Source organism: Electrophorus electricus, chromosome 18 (genome assembly GCF_013358815.1).
Source record: "Electrophorus electricus isolate fEleEle1 chromosome 18, fEleEle1.pri, whole genome shotgun sequence".
In the NCBI taxonomy this organism is placed as follows: domain Eukaryota; kingdom Metazoa; phylum Chordata; class Actinopteri; order Gymnotiformes; family Gymnotidae; genus Electrophorus; species Electrophorus electricus.
Genome location: NC_049552.1, coordinates 7441628 through 7469189, shown reverse-complemented (window position 1 = coordinate 7469189; position 27562 = coordinate 7441628). Strand labels below are relative to the sequence as shown.

The following is a 27562-nucleotide window of genomic DNA, read 5'->3' as shown; positions in this document are numbered from 1 at the left end:
ACGGACAACGCCACTGTCCACTGTGGATGACATCGTAATGTTGAGGACCCCTGTCCACACAGACAGCAGGACACCCCCCCACCTCCGCCTCTATAACTCCAGTGTCTCTGCTACTTTGCAAAAGTGGAGTATGAGCCATAGAACTGATGAATATGTAAAGAGTGTTGAGTCCCTCCAACAAAAAAAAACATATCAGTCGTTTATAACCTTTTACATTAAAATGCTAAAATATGCTTTATTTAGACTTACCTTCATTAATATAGGTATATAACAATAGTACTTACAGTAATGCTTTATATTATTGTTTTTAATTTGTAGAATGTATAACTAGTACTGAAATCAATTCATGACAGTGAAGATAAATGGTTTTTACACATAAGCATCATTTAAATAAAAAAATAGTGCCTATAAACAAAAGAAAAGCTTTCGTGAATGCTTTATTTTAAATAGTCGACATCAATGCTGTAATAAGCTTAAGTGATGTCAGATATGTTTTTTTGTTGCAAGGACTCAATTCATTTATAGTACATAATGTATTAATTAATTGAATAGTCATTGAAAAAAAAGTGTAAAGGAAAGTATATAACAATTTATAGTACCTTTGTAGGACTGCCATTGACTCTCCCACTCAGTTAGGTAGACATCACACAACCCTAAATCAGAGATTGCACAGAGGTAACGACCGCTGAAATAAATCTGTGAATGATGAAAAAGACAAAAAACTAATTTCTATGATTTCTTCAGGACCCTGTTCTTGACGTTTGTGGATGTTTTAATGATGTATCATTAAGTGCGAAAGAGGAAGTAGTTATATACAGTATATAAGTAAGTACATACAGTAGATGTACAGAAATGGGCACTGCAGCTATCGTACAGTTCTCTCCAGACCTGGAGTTATATCTCACCTCCACAGCTGTGACCTGTGAGGCACGAGCTCACGAAGGGCAGAGGCAGGGAGCTTCTAAGGAATGGCACACCACAGAAGAAACGAGCAAGTCTACAGAGTGCCAAAGCCTAAACAAAACTGCACTTCCCCGCTTAATTCTGGGGCCCTGTAAAGGCACTGTGTATCTTCCTTTATACCGTCCTATCTTCATTCACTGAGGAAAGTGGCCATTTAAAATGGTTTTGAATTAGCAGGCAAATAGTAATAGAGGTCAGCAAAGTACAAAGTCACGTTGCTCAATTGCCTCTTTGAGCAAGTACTCCATATTAGCTTCTGTAGAGAAGCATGTTTAAAGCAGCCCAGACTTGATTGGGCTTTTGGCTGGATAAAAACGTGTAATGGCGCCCTCTACTGGAAATAGAGGTGCATCATCGGGAGGGATCTTGCAAAAGTATAGCGGTATAGCGTAAAATGAATGCAGACCAAGGAGGCACGAGTGAAAAACATTATGAGAGGTAGTCTGTATGCCCGTTTCATCGCTGTTTTTCTTCGTATGCTTTGTTATTTCACTACGGGAATCACCACTGCCGTCTTAAGGGCTATCTTATTCATTTATCAGCCACAGTTAATTAGACGGCAATTTAGCCAATGGATCAATCCAACATTATACTAGACTTCAGGCAGGACTTACACGGCATTGAAATCGACAAATGTTTCTACCTACTTTATGTTAACATATGCCAGTATGACTCTGCACAGCGAACTGGGGGTTGCAAATAGCCAACGAAATAGTTTTGCTTCACCTATACGCAGTGTGCTTGCTCCCAGGGGCGAGTGTGTTCCTTCTGAATAACGCGTTCTCTGGCGTCCCCTCCTGCCGTTTCCATACACTCTCCCTAGTTGTGAAACAGGGCGATGGAACGGACTCTACGCGGTTTTTTTTCGTATGTCGGGCTGCTGTCACGCCAATTTCATTCGTGACTGAGTTTCTGTTTTATGAAACCTAACCGAATGAGTTTGTGATTTGAAAAAGCTGCGATCCCAGTTACCTCCACCTCAGTAAAGAGAACAATCCTCAGTATGAGCAGCAGAGGGCGCAGTTTGCTATAATTATAATGTCTGGGCACATTATAGCACCATGAACACAGCAATCACGGGCCCAGTTACACATCAGTCTGATTTTCTATCAGTAGAGCAGCATTGTATGACCCAAAATGCTTTTATTAATCAAACCATATGTAATCATAAATGTCAATGTTTTTGTGGGAAAGCAGGTCATTGGTTTCCACTATTCCACTATGTATTTCCAAATATGAATTGCACGAAATCTGGCAATAGGTTCAGTAGTCTCATCAGTGACAAAGCGAGGCTGCAGCAGTGCTCAGATCTCTAACCGTCCTCTTGGGCGTAGGTGTAATTTTTGCTGGGGACGCTGGGGACATGTCCCCACCATTCTCCAAAACGGCTGATATTGTCTCCAACACTTTTTGAAAATATGTTATGTAGGCTAACAGTTTGCTGCAGAAAACATAACAGAATCAGAACACGGTCATGCTTATATGTTGTCACACAACACAGAATTAATAAACGTGGAACAAATAACTGAAACGAAACAAAAAAAACCCCAAATGTATAGTACTAATTGTACTACTAATAATTGTACTATAAAAACATTTTCTGGTAGTAAATAACTGGTACTACAAATACATTTAACCATAGTGTTGATACTTCTTGTATTATTCAGTGGTGTCATGCTTAACATTTACATTTTACATTTATGGCATTTAGCAGATGCTCTTATCTAAAGTGACTTACAAAAGTGCTTTGTCATTTACTCATAGAATATATCCAAGTACAGTAGGTTAGAATTAAACATACCAATGAACTAGAATACAGTAGAATACAGGGATGAATGCTGATACCTAGAAGTACAAAATACATAAGGTCTATCTTAAACAATGATAAGAGCTATAAACAATAAGTGCTAGAGTTTGTTAAACAACATAAACACAATAAGTACTAATTTAGTCAGTCAATATGGGAGCAGTGTCAGTTGTCCTTTAAATATTCTGTAAAGAGATGAGTCTTCAGTCTGCGTTTGAAGACTGCAAGGGACTCTGCTGTCCGGACAGCAAGCTGGAGTTCATTCCACCATCTTTTAGCCAGGACAGAAAATAATCTCGACGTTTGTGGGTCCATGAAACCTGAAGCAAGGTATTTCAAGCCGAGCCGTACTTGAGGTTCGAAGTACTTGAGGTATAGCTCGGGCTTTGACCATTGACCTCATGTGTGAAGGGGCTGGTCCATTTTTGGCTTTGTAGGCAAGCATCAAGGTTTTAAATCTGATGCATGCAGCTACAGGGAGCCAATGAAGGGAGCGCAGCAGTGGAATAACGTGTGAGCTTCGGAAGATTGCAGATCAGTCGTGCTGTTGCATTCTGGGCAAGTTGTAGAGGTTTGACAACTTTTAGAAGAAGACCAGCAAGTAGCGAGTTGCAGTAGTCTAGTTTTGAGATCACAAGAGACTGCACAAGCACCTGGGCAGCTTCCTGCGAAAGAAATGGTCGAATCCTTCGTATATTACAACGGAGGAATCTGCAAGACTAGAGACATGAGTTGAGAACGACAACTGGTTATCCAAAGTTACGCCCGGGCTACGGGCAGCTTAACAAACACAGCCATAAAACCTTTCGTGAACCTCTTACTTTTAGTCCCGTTGTTATTTTCTTTTCTGCGTGCCCGAGGACCTGATTTCTTCAAAGGAGCGTGAATCTGAGGGGCAGCTGATCTCAAAAAAAAACAAAAAACATTGTTGGCCCCTCTATAGTTCTGCATCCATGCTCCTGCGCTCTGCTTCACCTGGTCTGTATGAGTCAGAGAGAAAATAAAAGTCTTATTTAAAAGTATTATTGCTGTACTGCTACTTAAATCCAAATGATCTAACACACGTGTATTTTATGAAAAAAAGTATATTTATAATATAATATAGTATGTAACTATAAAATTATAATAACTAACATAAGTATCTAACACATATTGTATTAATGCCTGAATAATCTGAATAATCTTCATTAAGTCCTAATAATGTTTGCTTTTTGCAGTGTGTTTCTGTATTACAAACTTATTGTCCTTAGTGACAAACATTCAGTTTTCAAGCAAGAAAAAAATATAAAGCAAGAAACACATAAGTTAAAAAGTAATGTTTTGGTCAGATAAATATCTAGCAAGGCCAGCCAAAATCAAAACATGTTTATTTTTTATTTTTTTCCCATAGAGACCTTGTTGTGGGTTGCATCCTTGTTCTGCATTGTGTTGGTCATGTGACAGGCCTTGAACAGGATATCCTGCTGCTGAAATAGCCAGCACACACAGGGAGCTAGAAGCAAGCTATCCTTTTTTTTTGTTCCAGGATCAGTTTCCCAATGGGCTTATACTGACATTAAACTGATGGAGAGTCAAAAAAACTGTTTTCTGACCTGCAGCAAATTCCACCACCACCTCGTCTTTGCCACTTCCTGCCTTGGGAATCACGTCACAATTGCAGCCGGGTCCAGATTGTCTCAGTCAGGGCAGTCACTAAAAGTAGAACAAAAGTGCAATTTTGCTCCAGTGAGTACCCTGTGTAAATGAACCTCACCTCTCCGGATAGGAAAAGGCCTTTACTTTTTTATGCAGATAAATTCAAACCGAGCAAATCACTTTATTGGATACGCCTGCCATGTGGCTGCACCTATAGGCTACCAATAATGTTTGATCAAGTCCATACCCTCATGAGGTTAGTTGGCTGCTCCAGCTAGCACCTGCTCTTGGTCAAACCAGACCACTCACGAAAGAGACCATTAAGGTTGACACAACAAACACAGGGTAGAGAACTCAATTACAGATAGTGTTTGACTTTGAACGGCAATACTGGTGCCTGCAGTGGTGAACTGCAGCTTACACTTTACCCAAAAATGTAAAGCAGTCAGTTTGACACAGCCCTTAGAGCGGGTGTGACTGTACCCTAATAAAGTGGTCACTGATTATATATAACCACCCTTTTCTAGTTTACATAGGTGTAGCGTACAGGGGACAGATGTCCTTTATTTACTAAAAAACAAGCAAACCAACCTGGAAATTTCAGACATTTTATGTAATTCAAATTGCAAACACAATTGATATAAAAGCCTCTGCCTTTGTAGTCTAATTAAAATCAGTGATATTCTAATACTGGGTGGAGGTGTCATATGGTCTGTGTGTATTTTAATACGTCTTTCCAATTAAAAAGTCACTCATGAAAAGACAATTTGTCTGTCTGCAATTTTGTCCCAAGGGCAAACACCCATCAATATTAGAGAACAGTTGTAGAATATTCCCAGAGGACATATATTCAGAAGAGTAGAAATATGAATTGTTACATGCCAGCCTCATTATCATCTTTATTACATATTCAGCTTAATTAACATAAATTACCATTCATCTTCATACAGAACTCTCAAAAGCTATGACCTGATGGGGGTTTTGGGGGTATGTCAACGGAAAAAGCAAGTGTCAAGTGTGCGTGTGTGTGCGTGAGTCTGAAAACATGAATTCACTAATTTTATGAATTGATGCTCAGCTCTGTGCAGCACTCAAAAAAGGCGGTCTCTAATTTGACCGCTATTTATGGAGTGCAATCATATATCCTTACCACGAAATTTTTATATATATATATATATATATATATATATATGTCAATAGATCACCACACAAAGATCTGAATTAGCAACTACGTGGTGAGGGATATATGTGTAGGAATACCACTCAGCACTAAACCACTGAAACAGAAACAAGCTCTTTTTTCTGTGATTCTATTTAAATCAGTGCAGTGTGCGTTAGTCCAGAACATCCACACGCCCGTCTGAGTCAGCTGTCACATATAAAGGAGAATCACTGAGCCTTTCGCTTTGCTTTCTCTTTTTCTCGCATCCCAGTCCCTTCACTTTGTCTCGGCACTTGCTCCTTGTCCTTTTCGCTCGCTCACATGTTCACGTTTCGAGTTTGGGGGATTTTCCCGCGAAGTTCCCTTTGTGCTCGCGCTACCCTCGCGCTGGGTTCTTCTTCTACCTCGCGTCGCCATAGTCACACTCAGCTGGTGACGAGTAAAGCCAAAAGTTTATCCAGAAACGTAAATGTAAAAAAAAACCCCAAACCAAACCAAACCAAACAAAAAAAAAAAAAAAAAAAACCAAGCCCATTTATCACCGCACGCTGCTGCTTGCCGTGCCATGATCCCACGAGGCCCTGACCGTCATCTGGTGAGTTTTTGCATTATTTAGAAGGGACGCGATGTTTTCTGACGCCACATTTCCCTCAGGTGCAGTAGGCATATGTCTCCAAAATCACTTTATAAAGAAGACCAGGCCGCGCTCATGCAAACACAACAATAAAGCGTATATTCCTCTACACAAACGCAAGTGCACTTCAGCATAAACCAAGACTATTCATCTTCACTATTATTAATGAGAAAATTGCCACTGGATGCATGTGGTGATTTCACAATAGACCAAGTCGAGAAACAAGTATGGCAATAAAAAAAAAAAACACTATTTGTGTTCATTTTCAAATCTAAGCAAGTCATTCCCTTAAAATTGAGTCCATTTACACTCAGTTTATAAGTTCACTTGCAAATGTCTTAATAGCTTATTATTTAAAAATGCTGGAAAAAGTTCGAATCTCTGTAAATGAAGAGTTAACTGAGCCTTTGAAGTCCTAATCAGTTCAGTGTTTCAACAAGATAATAATTTTGTAATCATTTATGTGTTACAACCATGTGTGCAGTAAGCAAAAATAATAATAATAATAATAATAATAAAAATTAAACAGTATATGGTGGACCTTATGCTTACTACATAATACACATTTCTTGTCCAGTAATTATCTGTATACATTATAGAAGACATTATGGCTATTAAACCTAATCTGGTAAAATCATTTTCCAGAGGGGACAGGCACTAATTTATTTACTCTATGAGCTTTACACTTTGCATGGCACATTCCTGTGAATATGCAGGTTAATTTGTGTGTGGCTAATAGTCTATTATGGCACCATGCTCTCAGGAGAGGAATGGAGTAAAGTTGGAGTTTACTCAACTGCAGTGGATGATCGAGCCATCTGCTGGACTGTATGGTTAATATTTAAATACACTGCATTGATCCTGAAATATTTGGAATTCCGCATAGTGCTAGTTATTTATTAGAACATGTGAGAAAAAAATAAACCCAAAGACACTAGTGATTGTGTGTGTTTTGTGTGTGTTTATAAGATGATCAATAGATTGTTGTCTGCATGACAACATATAACAAGACTCCTTTGAACATTGTTCTTTAGTAATTCTTTATGTAAACTGTAGTGATCTGCATTGGACTAACTTTCACATGTGCATAAGATGCGATTATTTGTCTATATTCTAAAATAATGATAAAAAAAAAGCTTCACTACTGTAGTAATTTCTAAGTCAGAAGGATCAGAGATAAAATCTGAATGATGAATGTATTTTTCAGGCACACCCCATTATAAAAACCTGTATGCACAAGTGAGCCAACACTGTAAAAAAAATCTGTTAGAGGTTGTGGCTTCCTAAGATAATATATGAGGTGGACCTTCCATAATCACAATTTATTGCAGCTGAATTCCTCTCAGCTTTGTGGTGAACTTTGTCCAGGCACACATAAACAGATAGTTAAACAAGCAAACAAACAAATACATAAATGCTAGAGGATACAATAACATCATCTGAATTTGGTGCTCTGTGCCCTGTTTATGGACAGAGAGGACAGTTCCCAGCTGTAACACTCCATGTGTTTTTTGTTTACGAGTCATGGGAATAGAGTTAACGCATAGACAGAGGCTGGCTGTGTGTGTGTGTGTGTGTGTGTGTGTGTGTGTGTGTGTGTGTGTGTGTACTGTCCTGCGGCTCTTGTCATTCTGACTTTCTGCCAAATGTCATGCTTGTCCGGACTGACAACATCGCTAAGTATTTATATTCAAATTTCTATTCTGAAGTCAGAGCTCAGATGTGAAGAGATAGTCTTATACATACAGGAATTTGCTAAGAATTTTCAAATTCCTGTATGTATAAGACTTGAATTTGCTATAAACTGCTATGAGGGGTTATGAATGCTGACCAAACTAAATAGGATTCGCAGTCATTTTTATATATTATCCACTCCATGGGAGCACAAGTGATTGGACAAAATAACAATCTTAAGTATTATTGTCATAGTATGTGGTTGCAAACACCTTGCAGTCAGTGACTGCTTGAAATTTATAGGGTGCATTATTTCTTTCTTTGTTTCTAAGAACAGTGTATACAAACAAGATTTTGAAGGGAAAACAGTCACATTGCATATTAATGTCTATTTGAAAGCTGTACCAAAAGTGCTCTTACAACCTCTCTCTCCGAGCCCAAGTGTTACACATCGGAAAGTAATAAATGACTGGTTCACTTTGTATCTATATACTGAACACTGCAAACCTCCTAGGTCATCCTAATTTATCATGCACTACTCTGGACATTCGGTCTATACCTGATGTTTTGAAAGACGCTTATCTACAAGTTCTCAGAGATTTCGATTAAGAATCTATTTGAATGAGGTCCTTAAAGGCTGAAAATGTCCATTTAGGCTATTGTCATCAATAATGTACTGTAGACCCCACTAACCAGTACTGAAACTCTAGCCTTTACTTACATTATGACAAAATGCCTATTCATATCATTTTTAAATGATATGTATGCAGGAGCTCATGGCACAAACCCTTATGCAAGGAAGCGAAAGCCCCTTCGTCATATATCATTCAGGCCCAGAGCCTGTCCTGTCCAAGAAAGGGTAACATGTTCTTTTGATTTTTTCAGTGAAACTCGCAGCTGACAATTATACATTACATGGGTAGTCAGTATTTACAATCCCAATTTGGGCCCATAAAACAATATTGTGGCGTCTTCTACAGAGAGAAACAGAGAGATAGCGGGAAAGGTATGACTATGACCCCCATGATGCCGTGCGTTTCCCTGCAAACTGAAAATAGCGTAAATCTACATGATTAATGCATTGTTTTGTTTATTTAACCCTGTCTAGTGAGCATTTTCTTGCTTTACCATATTTGTTCTTATAATAGGTGACTACCGTCTTTGTTGTGTGTTTTGTGTTTAGTTATCCACCATTTCGGCTGTATTAGTTCCTGATTGTATTTGTTTATTTTTTTACAACCCTGACTGAAGCTTTGATTGGTGAGTTTTTCTTCGCGTTTATGCTACATTACATGCACGTGGATTGTCCCTGGCCGTTAACTGAAATTAATAAGGTTCAAGGTGTTCTTTCAGTCATTTGTTTACACCAATTATATAAGAATTTAATAGCCTCCGAATAAAAAGGAACCTTCTCATTCTCTCAATAATAGCTGGCTGAACCTCGGTAATCTGATACGGAACGGTTTCGTCAGCGCGCACATTACTAGCTGTATCGCTCGCACTCTCATGGCATCACGTGTAAATAAGAGTATAAAGTCTCATGGAGATTGCGTGATCAGTTTAATCGGGTTAAGGGCTGGAGAAGTCTCTGCTTTTAACTCGGGCAGAGCATTAGGACCCTGAAAGAGGTGTGACCAGGATTCCCTCCTCTGGGCTTCAGAGTTGCAAAAGAACGCATGCGTTCCCGTGCAGTTTGCAAGCGCTTACGAGCCGACGGCACGAGCTTCGATGTACCTGCTTAAAGGCGCCAGCACGAGCCAAACTCTCAGGTAACGCAGTCGGACCGTTTCACTGCAGTCGCAGAACTTTTATTACTGCGCGAAAGTTGTTACACAGGTAACGTTTTGGGAAATTAAACGAAGAACACCTCAGGATTAAGAGGAAAGGTGAAATATCGTGCGTATTATTAAACAATATGAAAACGTATTCAGGATTGGAAGACTTTGTAGGACACTCGTTGTAGTCAGGGATTATGAAGCCATGATTTAACAGACCAGCGCAGATGATTCAGGAGAGATTCGCATCGCTGTCAGCCGAAGTTTTCGGCATTTCACCAGCCGCGGTGCTTAATGCACATTCTTTTCACTAACTCCGGCGGTGGGACGGGTACTTAGCCCGAAGCTGGATTTCAGTGAACATGTCTAAAGTGGTCCAAAAGAAAAACCACTGGACTACTAAAGTGAACGAGTGCGCGGTGTGCACGAGTAGCAGCGGGGAGCTGAACGTGGAACTGCGCGGCGGGGCGGAGAACGGAGAGTTCACGTACGTTGGGAAAGTACAGGACGATGCCGTGCTTTACAAACACGGACGCTTGTCCGAGGGGGAATTGCTGCTGGAAGTCGAGGGTTTGTCCGTTTCTGGATTGCCCCTGTACGACGTACTGACTGTCACGAAGGAGTGCAGAGGTCCTGTCCGGATGAAAACTGTCAGACAAGGTGAGTTGACTGATTTGATAGGCGTTTCCCGCAGCGGTAACATCCGCACATTGTTTTACTCTACCCGCAAAAACCGCGGCGTATAAATTACCGTTTGCTATGACGACTTCTAGCTGATAAGGAAACTTAACGCCGACTTCATCATAACACGGTAAACTCCCTTTAGTAGAAAGGGGGGGGGGGAAAAAATCCAAAAAGGCGCGATTAGACGAGTTACTTTTCCATGCCTTTGGGATCCACTTTGTGGGACAGTTTGTCTCTCACGTGAGCAGAGCAGAACGGCTCGAGCCGCTCATATGTAAAGTAGGGCGGTGGAGATCGAGGCTGCGCGAGACCGTGATGTGCAACGCGAGATAGCTGGTTGACGGAAAGCTGCTCTGACAGACTCGGGCCTTGTTATTGTCGCCTAGCAAAGAAAGCTCCTCACTGGGTCATGGGCTCCAATACATACATACATACATACATACATACATACACACTCTTAATGTGTGTGTGTGTGTGTGTGTGTACAAAAGCCTGCTCAGCGCATATGGTGCATTGGTCAAATACACAGTCAGACAGAACATTTGCCACAGACCCCATTCATATATTTATATACATGGATTCTGGATACATTTGTAGTCCAATTGTAATACTCCAGATTACATACACACCCAAACCCCTAGATTTGAGCTCCTGTGTGTGAGAACAATGCAGACTCCCAAAGGAAAGGTGGGCAACCATGTGGTGTGTGTGTGCTTCAGTAGCCGTAGAGTGCCGTTCCCTAAACAAAAAGCTCACTAACATAGACAGATGTGCTTCCGATGGGCAGACTGCCATATCATGTGGCTGAAGTTATTTCTGGAGATGTAAGCTGGGACTGTATGGGACCTTCCCATGGACCACTGAACGTGTGTGTGTGTCTGTTTAAGGGAGACCGGAAGGGAGAGGGATGATGAATCTAAAAGTTAAGCATGTGATGGACTTTAGTAGCACCCTTTCACCCTAGATTTGCCACCCTAGTTTTTTTTCCTTCTTGGTTCATAACTGAGGAGAAAATGTGGAGAAGGGCATGTTTGTGTGCAGGCATGTGGGACTTCCGTTCTTTCATGATTGCAAAACTTAACTCACGATCACGAACGCTGTTGGATTATAGCCATAAGTCCTTTCTTTGTATGTTAGTAGTAATGGCCACATCCTCTCATTCATGCACATTACTTCAAACTCTCGGAATTGCACTGAGATATCATTGACCAACATAATGTGCTATTTCTCATCTTGTTCTAATTCCACTAATACTATATCACTGGTCATTGGTCCCTTATTTTCTGAGGGGGCAGAGTTAGGGTTGTATAAAAGGATGATTCCAGTACAGCTATTGGCTACCTGCTACTCTGCAAAGTGAGCAGTGAATGGTGAGGGCAGATTAGTACGGGTTACGAGGGCAAAGTGTTCCATATGTGCAAAGGGGAAGCGTTGGAAATGCCTCTTTCATCCTGCATACTGAGAGGACAGTTCCTGTCATCTTTTGGTCATGCTGATTTCACAGTTCTGTGTTCTCTCTCTCACACACACACATTTGATTTTTAAACTCTGCTTTTTACACATCCTTTTAAAACTCTGGCCTTGAACAACTGTGTTTGCCTGTTTTATCATCGCTTGGGAAATCATTAACTGCATTATATATATGACTATTGTCTCATTAATGTGGCTTGCCTCAGGTTCACTGAGCTTTACAGTTGAATGCTAAACACGCGTGCGTGCGTGCGCGCGCGCGCGCACACATTCTCACCCCCACGCTCAATTTCGTTTTGGGAATAAATGCTGCTCTCTGTAAAGTTTTTGCCCTAATCACAAACAAATGGTTACCAGGCAACAACACCTGTGTGCGTTCCCTCCCTTAGCACAACAACTGAGCTCACCTGTGTGGTGGGGCAGTGGGAGTTAGAATATGACTTGCTGGAACATTTCAGCTGATGTCACAGTTAAAAGTGGGGCAGAGATGTAGCAGATGAACAAGGAAAAAGATGTGCGGTTATTTTTAACATGACCTGCTGACTTAAGTGTTTCTATGAATGTGGATGTTAACAGCCCACAACTAAAATGGCTTTTGTGAATTCCTGAATGGCCTGTGAACAAGCTGAGAGCTGTGTGTTTGGGTGCCTCTCTGTGTTTTTAAGTGGGGGGGACAAGTTAAATCCTTGCGGCGATAATTGATATCACAAGAGTGGCCAGGCTGTGCCTCTCCAGGGTGGCAGAGACAGCAAACGTACGTAGCCAAGGTGCAGTTGGGGATCGAAGGCCTGGACAGATGACTTGTATGCACGTGGAAACAGATTGGCCTCCATGGTCATTTCCCCGCAGGTGTTTCCTATTGTGAGAGCCAACTGCATGTGAGGCAGCCAAAAGTTAGACAATAGCTGTGGGAGGCTTGCTCAGGGAGAGATGGCCATTTCCATTTAATTTCATCCCTTAGTGACAGTTAAACACATGTATGAGCGTTGGGTGATCTCCAGTCAGTTCTTGTTTCTTGACTATGTCCAATCTTTTACGTTAGTTTTGCGATTGTTTATGTGGAAATACGGCCCTTTGTTGACCCTGTCATGTTAAAGTTGGACTGCTAGTACTGCTATGCACAAGATAGAAACGTCAAGATTTTCAACAGTGTCATATTGCACTGTAAGCTTTGATGTAAACAACTAGCATTCCACCCTTTGTGGCTTGATTCATGTTTAGTTTAGGTTTTTTTAATTCAGTTTCTTTTTAAGTCTGCACATATGGGTTGAGTCTTAAAAAGCTCTCAGTAGCTTGACCACCATGGACAACTATCACAGCACTGTGAACTGTGAATTGACGGGGACCTTCTGCAAAGCAGTCCAGAGTGCATGGTTGACAGTAGTTGATAACAGTGCCAGGTCTCTGAGGCCAGCCAGCAACAGTGTGGGCTAATCCGTTACTGCTCATGTATTTACAAGACTTATTCTCTTGTTTTCCGTCGTACAAAATATGCAGCACAGCGGCTGCTCAAAACTGTTTAAAGACATGAATATGGATCAATCTGTTTTGTAGAATTGGAGTGCATTGATCTTTTGATACCTTACTAAAGGACAGAAAAGACTGTATGCGTATCAGTATGTGGGTGGGCATTTAATACTACAATTGTATCATAAGCCAGTAGTCCAGTTGCTGGGACACCAACTTTTTTTTACTTTTGAAAATGAATCATGTTTGCATTGGAGAGAGTTGCTCAATAAGAAACGTATTTGAGGCTTTTCGTACCGCTGTAGTAGTGAAAAGCTTCTACTATCTTCATAGTGTTCTCTATGCAACGTCAGGAAACGTTGCGGCTCCAGCAAGACCGATGTGGCGCTTTCAGTCAGAATGCATTATGGGGTGGCGTTTTTCTGCATAGTGGACAGTGTGTTAAACAGTGTGGGAGCCTTCACCCATGGTTGAGGTCATAAACCGCTGCATTGCACTTGCCTCCTGTCCTCGACTTCCTGGGTCAAAGGTCATCTCCACATTGTGTTCATTGTTTGCAGAACTTTTCATGAAGTATTATTTTTGCTTGATCTGTTGTTTAGCCTTCTATTTTCTGATGAATATAACTGGCAAAATGAATGCACATCAGAAGGTGATGTCTGTGGAGGGAGGAAATGTATGCGGGACAACAATCTCCAAGGCTCTCTCCTTGGAAAGTGCATTTATGGGAGGAACGCCAGGCTCCGACTCGAAACCAAACATGTCACCGCCCACAGAGAACTTGTATGCCGATATTTCAGATGTGTTGCTGATGAGAATAAAACAAACCCTTTTGGTCTAAATGTGTGGTGGTGTGTACAATGGCAGCTGAACACCAGACTGATAAAACCTTCCCCACTGTAAAATATAACAATTTGATGTGGAGGGCGTAATCTCGTTAGGGGGATGCTGATAATCTTGTCAAGATTGGTGCAAGGATGAATGCTCCATGTTACATGTATGTCCCATGCCGAAATGTGTTAGCCTGTCTCAGAGAGTTCAAACCGGGGAAGAGCTTTTTCAACAACACAGTTAACTGGAGGGCATTGCAAGGCCAGAGTGCCTTAAAAAGGAAGCAAATGGATTTATTTTGGTGGACCAGTCGCAATCTGACCACAAGTCAACTGAAAGTATGTGGAAAGACCACAAATTTGCTGTCCATTAGCATGCCCCAACTAGCCTGAACCAGCTTGAAGAATTTTAGAACTAGTAAAGCCCACTCCACGTCAGTGTGTAAAAACTAATAGAGACAGTTGACCAAAGAAAATGAATACTTATGAAAAGATGTTTCAGGTTTTTTATTCTTAATCACACTTTTCTGATGGTCCTCTTTCTTGTGTGACCAGTTAAAAGCAACATAAATTTTCAAGGCACTGTATACTGAATTTCTTTTTTCTTTTTTTTTCTTCCCCCCCCCCCCCCCAACCCAGTCAGCTGTCTTTATTCGAATGAGGAAAGCTTGAGCATTCTCCTTCATTAACTGATCACTAATTGGAATGAAAAATGAACTCCCTTTTCTTTCCCTTTAAATTAAGTAAGCATGATGCTTATTATTTCCCTCAAATGGCTTTTTATTGATCGTTGAAGATCATAAAAGATGTGAGTAGCAAATTGTCAGAGTCGGATGACACGGGGGACAGAGCTTGTGTTCTCAACAGTGCTGGTATCTTCCTCCTTTGCTTCCCTGCATTTCTTTATTTTTTTTTGTCTTTGCAGGAGGATGTTTTCTTCTCAGAGAGCCTTATGGCTATGCAGCAGTCACCTTCGAGGTCTGGTGGTTCATGAGCTTCTATGATCTGGCTGTCGTGAATCCTGTTCTCAGGTCTTGCGTTTCTCCATGATGGCCCAAGGTTTGACTGTTTTAGCCAAACCAGGTGGCTCTCATCCCAGAACTGTTGGTGGGATTCAGTTGTTTAGTGCCAATTCAGGCAGGCTGTTGCAGAATAGAGGCATTGTGGACGTCACGAGTTTAAGCTCGTTAACTGGGGTCTCGACCAGTCCTGGTGACACTTGGATCGGTAGTGGTACCATGGTAATAGTAGCATGGAGTGGCTTGTCCCCATCCTGGGCAGCTCGTTTTGCCATTTGTGACATATTATTGTACTAAATAGGTTGTGAAATATATCCAGAGGCCTTACGAAAAAAGACAAGAGTGGAACTCAGAATTCCGGAGTCCTGGCTTTCGTGGTTTTCAGCTTGTCTGGAGTGTGGTCCTGGGTTCGAGGTTTTCTTTATCTATTCTCGTTGCCCTCTGCTTCCCAGTGTCCACCTCTGTAACAACTCGAACATTTTAATGTACAAATAATTAATGTACTGCATATTCTATAAGGAAAACAGTTCTCCTCTCCTGCCAAAACAACAACCCAAACTTTTTGTTTTGCTATCTTGGAGTCTGGTTTTTACAGCATCAAATGACCATATGCATGGCTAATTTTATTCTAGGTTCAGTACTGATTTATTTAAATACTGTATAAATTATTTAAATTTAAAATGTATATAAATTAATAAAGGGTTGCCTTTATAAAAATGCCTGACCTTCCCTTTCACTTCTTTTTCAGTTGAAGGTGTTGCATAAGATCTTCATCAATGTGAAGTTGGTGGTTTTACCTGTTTCCAGTGAAGTAATATCTATCTGTAGTCATGTATAGATTGACAGTACTTGATGAGTGGTTCTAACCCCAAACAGTGATAGAGTTGGGTCTGAATCAAGGGATGTGTCTAAAATATTAGATGGTTTAGATAAGGTCTGAAAAACTATGGAACAGTAATCAATGATGTTGGGGCAATTCTAGAACCTATGAACTAGTGATGTTGGTATTTGTCGACAGTGATTGCAGCTTAGACTACTATTTGGAATAATCTTTGTTTTAATTTAGAAAAGTATAGTTTGTGTATAATGTTAAATGGCAGTAATTCATATCTGATACAGATTAAGTGCTTCAAACCACTTTGGTCTTTAATATCCATTGATGGCTCTTTCTCCCTCTCCTGTGCTGCTCTTTAATACTGTGTATGTCTTTTTGTTCTAGCTGCAGACGTTGCTTTTGAGACGGATGGACCTCCTTTAATGAGTGGGCTAGACAGAGATAATGAATTTGTGGGTGAAATGGCTGGCTCGCTGGTGAAAATTGTATCAAAATGGCATACTCGCAAATATTTGAAGAGGTTTGACAGTTTAGTCTGTATTTATTGAATTGTGGAAAATACTTAATAAACTAAATTGATAAATTTTAATAAAATGTCTTTTAAATAAACATTTATCCTTTTTGTCCCAAGAATGATTATGCTAATTATGAAAGAGATGGTATAAACAAATGATTAGCAGACATTGGGCCCAGGGTAGACTGCTTGCCATCCAAAATGTCTCCCAAGTTGGGGACCAAAGTTTTAAATGTGAAATAATAGGGTTTGGCAAGAGATGTTGGGGGAGGGCAGAATTTAAATAAAATACAAAAGAACTTTCCCCAACTGACCATTCAGATAATTGTTCATGAAACCAAAATAAAAGGGCTCATATGTAAAATGACCAGTAGTAGAACCAAAAATGAGGTATAGCGATACCCCCCCCCCCCCCTGTGATTTGAGATCTTTGTCTCTTTGTTCCATATATGTTTTTAGAACCCCTATCTAATTTCCAAAAAAGGCCTCGCATTGTGAATACATTGGAAAAGAAATGGAAATGTAGGCAAGGTGTTGAACTTCACCATGTTCATCTAGCCTGTAGGAAAAAAGGGAGGTTTTGATCACTTCTCCAAATCCTGCACTGTTTGCTGATATAACTTGAAAGCATCTATTTAAATAGTCTAGCAAATGTTTGTTATATTTATACCTAAATATACTTAGCTATACCTAAATAATTTGGAATAGTGTAAAGGGGCGACTATTCAGTTTGTTGCTGAGTTGTCAGACTGATTTTTGGCATAATAAACTTAACCTTGCAAAGAATACATTATGTCCCATTATTGCTCCAAAGTACCTTGAAATGATGAGCCAATTTGATATGGACTGAATTGCTATGGAAAAGAAAGAGGTGTGAAAAGCCAACCTTGCCCAGTCGCACTGCTAAGGGGAAAACGGCCTGAGCTAATGTCAGTTATTTCTGCTCAAACTGGAGGTTGAGTAATTAATTAATGAAATAAATGTTGTGCCAAATCCAAACTTGTCATGGTCAAAAAGACACAAAATCCTGTTTGACCCTATCTAGAGAAATAAGCATCTCTAGGTGATCAGAATCATGGCCTGGTGTGTAAATAATATTTAGCAGTCTTCGAATATTGAAAAATAACCATGTTTGTAAGTTTTTGTTTTTGTTTGTTTGTTTGTTTTTTGTTTTTAGTAAACAGATGGCAGGTGCTTTAGACAAAAATTCTATTGGTTACATCAAGTAGGCTAATATGACCTGGGTCAAGGGGGGTCTTTTTATACTCCTATCAAAGTGGGAATATTTAGTTTATCAAAAAAAAATTTGATCCAAGTGTCATGGGTCATCTGTGAACTCAGAGGAGCATAACTTTTTATATAGTACGTTTTAAATGTTATTTATGTCATAATTTTTCGGTCATCTGTATGAATCTTTATTAGTCTTGATGTGCAGAAACTTTGCCCATTTTCTCATCATGTTCATGAAATTTGTGTTTTACACAGATTTGTGTTCTTGGGTAAATTATACTCCATAAAGTGTCTTCTATTCTATATGTCTGGGGAAGGATCAGTTGAGTATTGAATATCCATATCTATTATTTGCTCAGTAAGTTTGTTTTTGTTCCTAGTTTTGCTTCCTGATTAATGCATTATAAGAAATAATCTGTCAGATCTTGTCTGTACGATTGCAGTTCTGCGCTGGGACACCTGTATCCTACACTGCATGCTTCTCCTTAAAACCCCCAGAAGCCGCTGGAAACTCGTGATGTGTTCAGCTTTTATTTTTGTTTGGCTCTTGGTTCATATCTGGAATTGTGTTTTTAGGTGTTTCTTTTGTGAATGAATATATGCACTTACAAAGTGGTTGGTTGGTACACGTACGTGTGTGTGAGAACGATTCGGATTTCACAGCTCTCTCCTTGCAGCCTGCTTCACGAGGGCCGAGGTGGACGTGCGACGTCTTTTCTGCCCTCATTGGTCTCTCTCTCTCTCTCTCTCTCTCTCTGCTCACTAAGGCCTTGACCCTTACCTGTTGTCCCATGGTGGCGACCTTCAGTGTGTTCAGCAAACGATTCGTCTTTTGAAAGCTCAAGCAAGACTGAGGGTGCAGAATGTAGAGAGGAAGGTGGACAGGATTCCACCATCAATTTGTCCATGAAAAAAGCACTGGTATTCTTTTTAAAATAGCTGATTGACTCAGCATACACTATACAATGAACAAGCATCTTGCAAGAAATTAAAGCCATACGAGTTCTACAGACACACAAAATGTGTGGCAGATATTTTATGTTTGACAATAAGTGAACGTGAGTGAGTTTATCCATGACCATTTAATACAGACAGACATCCCACATTGAAGACCTTGATGGTCCATTAGTGGTGTCGAGCTCAAAGCCTGGAGAGCTGCCCTGCACATGAATATTTACTTGAATATTTGAAGATTTTCCTTCTGACTATAATATTCAAACGCTAGTGAAAACCTTAAACGATTGGATCGGTTTTCTTGGGTTATGGCTTCTCCTCGCCATCTACACTTCAGCCCAGTAAGGGCTGCTTGGAAAATGCATTCCAAAGCACCCAGGACTTTCCCAGCAGCTCTATTGAGGAAGTTACGAGATGTGACCGAGACGGTGTTGTCCTGTGACCTGGTGAAAGCCCCAGAACAGCACTGTACAGTGTGATCCGAGGGGGGGAAAACGGAGCAGTGGGTGGGACCTAATGATGCCAGCAGGTGTCTCGGGATGATGGGAACTGGTCATATGGTGAACTGTGTACTGTTCTATGAGCTCACAAAAACATGTATGTAAAGAATTGCAGCTTAGAAGGTCATGTGCATTTATGAATGTCTTATACCTGTTGGCACACAACTTTATGGTCATAAATATAAAGTATGGAAAATGGCAGGTTTGTTTTTTGTTTTTTTTTCTAGGAACATGATGCTTGTTGCAAGTTGTGTTCTTTTCTTAAAACCTTTGATGTGTGAGGAAAGGGTGAAGAAAAATGACAGAAACTGGAGTCTGAATCGTTGCAGGTGTGCTCAGTGTCCCAGTGAGCAGAAATTCTGTCTTGGAGGGTTACCTGTTTGGAATTTTTCAAAATGGCCAAACATCAAACACGAGCACGGCAGTCCTGAAGATGCAAAGATGCATTTGCTTCCAGCATCGTTTTTATGAAACTCTTGGGGTACCGTGATCTAAGACAATCAACAGGCAGGTCATTTTAGAACATTTATTTGACATTTTAATTTAGAAAGTCTTGCTAAAGGGAACGTGCAAAAAAAAAAAAAAAAAAAAAAAAAAAATCGAATTAATAAATGTTATATATATTCAAATTTTTCTAAATGCATGACCCGAGGGGTAATAAGTGATTAATCTGTGACAAGCTTCTGTTTGGCTTCTGCTCGTTGGATGGAGAGACAGTCATTAAGATGATTGGGGGGAAGAGAGAGAGAGAGAGAGAGAGAGAGAAAGAGGCATGTAGGAAGAGAGGCAGATAAAAGGGAGGCATATATAGAGGTTAGACTCCTTGTACAGAGGGAGGGGTGCCAGACATTCCTGGGAAGCGGAGTCTCCTGGTACGCCTAAGTGGATCAGACGTCCTCGTTCCCTCCCCAAAACACTGATTCAGCGCCATCAGCACCACCCACACCCCCTGCCTCTACCTGGATGTTCCTGTCTCTCCGTCTGAGGATGGAGCACGTGCGCTACTTGGTGCACAGGGCGGTTAATTGTGTACACTCACGGTTGGGGAGTTGGCCGGGTGTAAGTCGGCGGCGGCGGAAACAGCAATGGCAGCGTTGACTTGCATGTGACCTTTTAATCCACTTCATCACTTGTTTACATCGATTGTCGGAGCATAACAGGAGCTCGTAAATGTACTCTTCAGTTGTATGCATGTGGCTTATAGCCCCATCAAAGCAAAATTCAAAAAAAACAAAACCAAAACAAAACGACTATCTTCCCCCCTCATCCCATAAACGGAAGCTCAAATGAGTGGTGTGGTTCCTACTTGTTACCTGTTCATTTCACTCACACACACACACACACACACACACACACACACACACACGAGGACATGTATGCATACCCGACAAAAAGGCTAGAAGCCCAAACAGACCAGATGACTGTCACACTCTCTCTCCTTTATAGATTTACGCTACATAAGATGCATCATTTCTTGCCCTGTCGACTTTAAGCTCTAGACCAGTATGAAGTTGTTGTTGTTGTTGTTGTTTTGTCTTTGCCTCCGACACACTGACCCTATTGTAAACTTATGTTACATTACACCATCTGCACAACGCAAGCCTTTAGTTTTACACAAGTTCAGCCTTCTCCTGTGATTTCGGTGTGGAATTGCAGACCAGCTTTTTATATTTGCTGAGACTCTGTGCGTGCGTGTCTGTGTATAAGGGCACTGAACAACGCGCAAGAGCCAAAAAACCTGCACCTTTAGACGGGTCACCCGGGTCCCCTCCCCCACGCGTCCAGCCCGTGTGTAGGTGTTCTAAGAGAAGCCTCCTGTGTTCGGGTCAAAGACAGTGCATCTCCCGTGTCTTTTATTACAGAAGCATTCCTCAGACCCACACGTATCGTTTTCCCTGGACGTTCTCTCAGGTTTGCTGCCTGACTGCACCACAGGAGGCTGCTCATAGGTCTCTTGTGGGGCCACATCAAATGGATACATACTAGTTTTTCAACCTGAGACCTGTTTAAAATCGCTGTGTCCCATCATTTATAATGGCACCCAGTTTAACCTTTCTGATAGAAACTTTAGCACTGGGGAACCTCCTCCGCGGGTTCTAACGGATTAAACAGTCAAATGCGTAATTGGGTGTATCGAAGGATTTAAACAATTAACCTCCTTAAGGAGAATGCGGAAACTGCCGGTATGATCTTTAGATTTTCTGCTGGGGGAGAAAAATGCAAACCATATACAGTTATGTGCAAAATAATAGCAGTGTGTTTAAAACAACTGAGAAAAAGCTCAATCCTCATAATAACATTTATTTCTATACACACAAAGGCACTGGGAGCACTTCACAGTCAATTCCAAATGAAAACATGAACTGAATGTTTTGAAAACTGAAAATGAAGAAAAAAAGAATAATGGGCTGTTCAAAAAATAGCAGTGTCTTCATTTTCATTTACAAACTCAAATATTTACAGTAGAAACTGAGTTGTTTACAGATTTAGCTTTTCTGTTGATCACTGAACTAATATTTAGCTGTATAACCTTTATTTCTGATAACTGCTTTATATCTGTGTGGCATGGAGTCAACTAACATCCGACACCTGTGAACAGATATTCTAACCCAAGCTGACTGGACTACATTCCACAGTTCTTCTGCATTCTTGGGTTTTGCATCAAAAACAGCATTTTTCATGTCCCTCCACAAATTCTCAATCGGATTGAGGTCTGGGGATTGGGCTGGACACTTCATAACATCAATCTTGTTAGTCTGAACCAGGATGTTGCCCACTTGCTGGTGTGTTTGGGATCGTTGTCCTGCAGAAACACCCAGTTCAAGGGCATTTCTTCTTCAGCATAAGGCAACTTGACCTCTTCCAGTATTTTGGTATATTCAAACTGGTCCACGGTGCCTGGTATGCGATAAATGGGTCCAACTCCAAAGTATGAGAATCCCCAAACCATTATGCTTGCACCTCCATGTTTTACAGTCTTCACAGTATACTGTGGTTTGAATTCAGTGTTTATGGGGCGTCTCACAAACTGTCTGTGGCCTTTAGACCCAGTAAGAACAATCTTGCTCTCATCTGTCCATAGAATGTCACTGCCACTTCTCTTTAGGCCAGTCAATGTGTTCTTTGGCAAACTGTAACCTTTTCAACACTTCTCTTTTTCAGCAATGGTATGGTTTTTTGCAAATAGTTTGGCTTCACGTAGGCATCTTCTGATTGTTGCAGTACTCACAGGTAACTAAATATGATCTTTGATTTCCCTGGATCTGATCATTGGCTGCTTCTTTGCCATTCTTGTTATTCTATGATGTACGTGGATGGTAGTATTTCTTTTTCCTACCACGTGTTTCGGGTTTTGTTTGCCATTTTAAATTATTTGAGAATTTTAGCTGAGCAGCCAATTATTTGATCAAAAGTTTTTTCTCTCCTTCGGTACAATGTCTGGAACGACCCATTTTACTCACTGAGCAAAGGCTAAAACCAGCAGGTATGACATTTGCTGCCCTCCTTCTTTAAATAAGGGCCATAATTGACACCTGTTTCTTCATAGAATGAATGACCTCTAATTGAACTCCACACTGCTATTAATTTGAACACGCCCCTTTCATTAAATGCGTCAATTACACCCAATTAGCAGCGTGCATGTCATGACTGTTCATTCTGTTAGTTGCCCATTACTCAGCTACACCTAGTCATGAATTTTTTCCCCATGTTGTATTATCTTTTCTGCCAAAATCAGTAATTAAGTACATTAGTGATGTTAGACTACTATTTTGTACAAAACTGTATTCTGTCTGATTTAGTTGAAGTTTTTGGGTGGGTTAAGATGTTCTGCAGAAGATTCCACGTGGTTCTAAAAATGAAATGTGAGGAGTTGCTGTCATTCAAATCATGTTTTCAAGAAACCTAAAATGCAGACAGGAGTGAGCACACTGTGACCTTCCAGGTCCAGCACCCGAGAAAGCCCTTATGTTTCGTCTCGGGAGCACTAAATGCAGATACTCCACGCTTGATCAGTGTTTGTTCGTGCAGTTATTTTTATCCAGCACCTGGCTGGGGTCATTTTGGATGTTCATGTATGCTTTTTGTTGTTGTTGTTGTTGTTGTTGTTGTTGTTATATAATATGCAGTATATGAACTGAAACAGCATCCATACATGTACACGATGCATTAAATGGACATTGCGTAAAAACTGTAAAGTGTAGTCACGTCGCAGTTCCTAGTGATTTTTGCCAATCTGAGTATAGTCATATAACTTTAAGATCAGTTTGTTTTAGTTCAGTTTGTCATTTATTTGAGTCTGTGTGTGTAAACTGGACTGTTCAGAAATCATGTAATCGAGCAGTTAGTCAGGATATTCCCTTTCATGCTTTCATGAGTTGTATAGAATTATGCTTTTTTTTTTACTTTGCAGTGCATTACAGAGACTTGCTCTCTTTTCGAAAGCAAAGGTAGTCATCATGAACTTATGGTGAAGAGGTAAAATTGATCGCCTCTACCTTTACACGCTTGTATCTTTTAATTAGTGTAATTGCTGTTCGAATATCAATCTGAAGATAAAATGTCTTGGACTCGGTCTCCTCCATTTCAACTTTTCGGGAAGTTGAAGCATATTCATTTACTGAATTCTGTTGTTCCCTATAGGGGAATAGATGACATCCTCCAGTGTAATAATTATGCGCCGTGGAATGAAGTCGTGCTCCTTCCCTTTGCTTTCTTTCCCTGGCACGCCTGTCATTTCTCACGGGACGGAAGCCTTTCATTGTGGTGTTTTTCAGTTTCCTTTAATTACATGCTGGGAGAGAATCCTGGGCCCCCATCACTCAACAGCATCTTGGTTATCTTCTGTCTTCCACACACACACACACTACTTCAGACTTCATACTCACATTTCCATTATTCACTCTAAGGCTAGTATTTCTTGTGGTTTCTTGTAAGTTATCTTTTTTTTTTTTTTGGTTTTGTACCTTTTTAATACATGTTTATTTAAAAAAAAAAAAAAAAAAAAGGCTGTTATGAACAGCTGTGGTTATAAAATTCAGTGGTTTTCCAGTTTTTATCTATAACTATTGTGATTTTAGAATTTTTAATTAAGTTCTATAAGAACATTTAGATGTTTGAAGTGACTGTAGATGCTGGATCCCATAATCTCAACTTGACTGAACTGTTATTCTAAATAAAGTGCATTATTACATAAGATGCACCCATACCATCTGCGCTTTCAGAGCTTGAAGTGTATTAAAAAAGGCAAAGGCATAAAAATGTGTGCGCGCGCGTGCATCCTTTGCTCACAACTGGCTATATCTAGACCTTAGACTCACTCTCTTGATACACGAACATTTTCTGAGTGTGTTTCATGTCTGTCATTGTAAAAGCAAAGTATTTTAGCACTGATAAAAAAGACTAAAGACAGCTATGTTGTACTCATAAGCAGCATCAATGAATTAATTTCACTCATAGATTATATTAGGTGTCAGTGATTTAAAAAAGGAAGTGCTTTGGTTAGTAGCCTCGTCTTTGAAGTAAAGTGGAAACAGGGTTGATTACTACAGTGTGTGCCCTCCAGCTCCAGTGATGGTTAATGCCCTTATAGTTTCATAAGCAATCAGTAATCATGGACAGAAAGAGTGATGCTTTAAGCCTGGGGTTGGCTTTGGACTAAGTGTGTGTGTGTGTGTGTGTGTGGGGGGGGGGGGGGTGTATCTATAAGTGATTTGAGAGGGTATTGTGCTGTGATGTGGGTGAGTGTATAGGTGTTGGCGTGGTGGTGTAGGCATGTCCGAGCAGACATGTTTGGACACTAAAACAAAGTTGTTATGAATTATGTCCTGTTAAAAGTTTGCCTAGTCGTGTATAATGAAGTATTTGAAAGCATATTTCATGGGTACACGATAATGTGTTTGTGGCCTTCAGAAGAACAAAATGCAGGACGTTGAAAGCGCACAGAACGGCAGTGACGTGCAGAAGAGGTGGAGCTCGAGTCAGCCAGGAAGTGATCAGCTTTGTGTCTCAGTTCAGCCTGAGCAACACTTCTGGATACTCGTCCGTCATTGGTCCGGATTATACAGCATCGACCGCGCCGGTCAGTTTACAGAAATGTGGTGGTTGACGCGAATAAAATGCCTCCTAATTAGTAGTCCTCCAGCTCGGAGTGCGCTGTTAAAAGCTACAGGGTGCTTTCGTGCATCCTTGTTTTTAAAACCCTTCGAGTATTCATGGCATAATTGTTGGTGCACTTCCTTTTTCTCTGTGATTAAAGGATTGGTAGATAAATGGTTGCTAGCCTTGTTTACAGCATATACAACTTGGAATCAGTTTGAGTTAATTGGGTTAATCAAGTCAAGAGTATATTGTCACAAAAATAATTGAATTCCCTTTCTATACAGGGTATTAATGAAGAGTTGGAATTTGGAAAGGTTCACTTAAGCTGTGAGATATTATTATTCAGATGTAGTGAAGCCTAAGTTCTTGTGCACGCACACACATGCACATACTAATATATTAAACCAAGATATTAAATTCAGTACATTAAAACAGAAACAGAGCTGTTGCATAAAATTACCAGCATTCACCATGTCAATGACCTCTCCCAAATGTTCTCCTCCAAATGGTATGCTCTTAAATTCTAAATGAATAAACACCAAGAGGTCAGTTAGCGCTGCGCAAATGACACCTCGCCAGCGATCCTCTGCTAACTTTCATATATTGTTAGTCATGCTAGCATCTGTGGGTGCAGCATCCCACTAAACAGCCAGTTCACAGGGGCGGGGTTGGGCGGCGAGACCAGCAGGAGCGGGGGTGGGCCGGGCCATGGAGGTCCGCAGGGGCGGGGTTACCAGGGCCCAACGGGGCAGCGGTCTGGACTCCAACATGTGAAAACATCTAAGAATAACAGAAACCAATATTCAGTGATGAAGGAAGCCGCCAGGGGCGTGCAGTCGGAATAAAAAGGTCAAAGTCACGGGAGCCAGAGGTGCGATCAGTGAACCCAGCAGAGCGAGTGCTGCCTAGGAAAGGAGGAAAGGAAACGAAACCGGTCGCATTTGCTCCAGAGACCACCCCCGGCGCCTCTGCTCGGCCGTCGTTACGTCAGTCACGTTTGCCGGCGTAAAAAAACCACGTCGCACGAAGAATCCGGAATCTGAACTGGCCGGCATGCGTCTAGGCCGTGTTTCTCAGCATGTGTTCGGAATGTCACCGTTCAGGGAGATTTCATTTAGGAAGTGTAATCTCTGGCATGCTTCACCAATGCCAGCGATGGCGTCACCGGTGCAGTATTAGTGTTCATGCACAATAAAGTACTGTAAAAACTGCATGTGTGGGTTTAAAGTGGACATTCCATATATAGCTTTATAGCTCCTCAAGTGCTTTTAGACTGAAGTTGGATGATTTGATTCCCATTTGGTTTTCAGATGGCTGCTATGATTAAAAGGAAACCAGTCTCTGCGCAACTCATGACCTTTCAGACACTGACTGCTTTATTAGTCATGCGTTTGCAGGAAGTGGCTTTGAGCCAGTGGTTCTCAACCCACTTTTCCAGCACCCCTGAGCAACACCCCAAAATCGTGACTTTATGCGGCTCGAGCGTATTAAGAACCGAGCTGAAACGCAGGCCGGCCGCTGAGCACTCGGAACGGACTGCTCTCGTTTAAATCTCCCGATGACGGAAATGCAGGGCTGGAATAAGCAAAGCCAGTGCAGCCCAAATAACAGCCCAACTTGTAAATCCATCCTTTCTCTTTTATGAGAACAGCAATAACGTTTTATAGAGATATTTATTAAACGCAATCAGTGAATGAAACGCAAGATGCTGACTGATTGAAATATCTGGCCTCCATAAAGGGCCAACAGCCTTGCGCCACACAAAATGAAGCAATCTTATAGCTGGTGGCTTTGGAGTGTGTCCAGAATACAGTGTTGTTTCACCCCAGTGTGGGCTAAGCACTCTCCTTTGAGCCTCCAGTCCCACAACCAAATGAGTGGAATTGTGCACTTAGAGTTTAGGGCTTGAATTAGGACCCAGCAGGGACCAAGTCACTGACACGTAACCGGGGTGTTAACACCGTGGTGATTGGCTGACTTGTTGATGTACATCAGTCATCATCGCCTCATCATGGTTACCCAGGCCCTACTTGTTTGTTTGTTTGTTTGTTTGTTTGTACACAACTTTCTTGCACATAAGGTTGCTTCACAAAGAAGTCGAGGGAGGGGAAGTAAAGGACACGGAAAGTAGAATAGCGTTTGAGTGATGAGGCAAGTCTTTAAGACTTTTGAGATTTGAAAGATCTAACAGGAGGACAGTCCCGGAGAGGTTGGTGGCGGGGCATTCCAAGGTTACAGTGCTGCATCCCCCACCGACGAAAGATTGGTAGGAGGTACGGCGAGCTTACTGCCAGATGATCTACACGTGTG

The 27562-nt window shown here is 41.0% G+C and overlaps 2 protein-coding genes across 5 annotated transcripts in view; both read left to right on the top strand.

Moving 5' to 3' along the window:
* Nucleotides 1-2599, top strand: part of gabrd (gamma-aminobutyric acid type A receptor subunit delta) — a 16513-nt gene extending 13914 nt beyond the window's left edge. The window contains exon 9 of the mRNA XM_035536391.1: nucleotides 1-2599. This exon is cut by the window's left edge and continues 1374 nt beyond it. The gene's annotated coding sequence lies outside the window, so the exon portion shown is untranslated.
* A 6984-nt stretch (nucleotides 2600-9583) lies between these two features.
* The window catches only part of LOC113580438 (membrane-associated guanylate kinase, WW and PDZ domain-containing protein 1-like), an 81072-nt gene continuing 63093 nt past the window's right edge, over nucleotides 9584-27562 (top strand). For all 4 annotated transcript variants that reach the window (XM_035536205.1, XM_035536204.1, XM_035536207.1 and 1 more), the window contains exon 1: nucleotides 9584-10310. In XM_035536205.1, coding sequence (XP_035392098.1) covers nucleotides 10013-10310 — 298 coding nt within the window. In that variant the 5' untranslated portion in view covers nucleotides 9584-10012. The remainder of the gene's footprint in view (nucleotides 10311-27562) is intronic.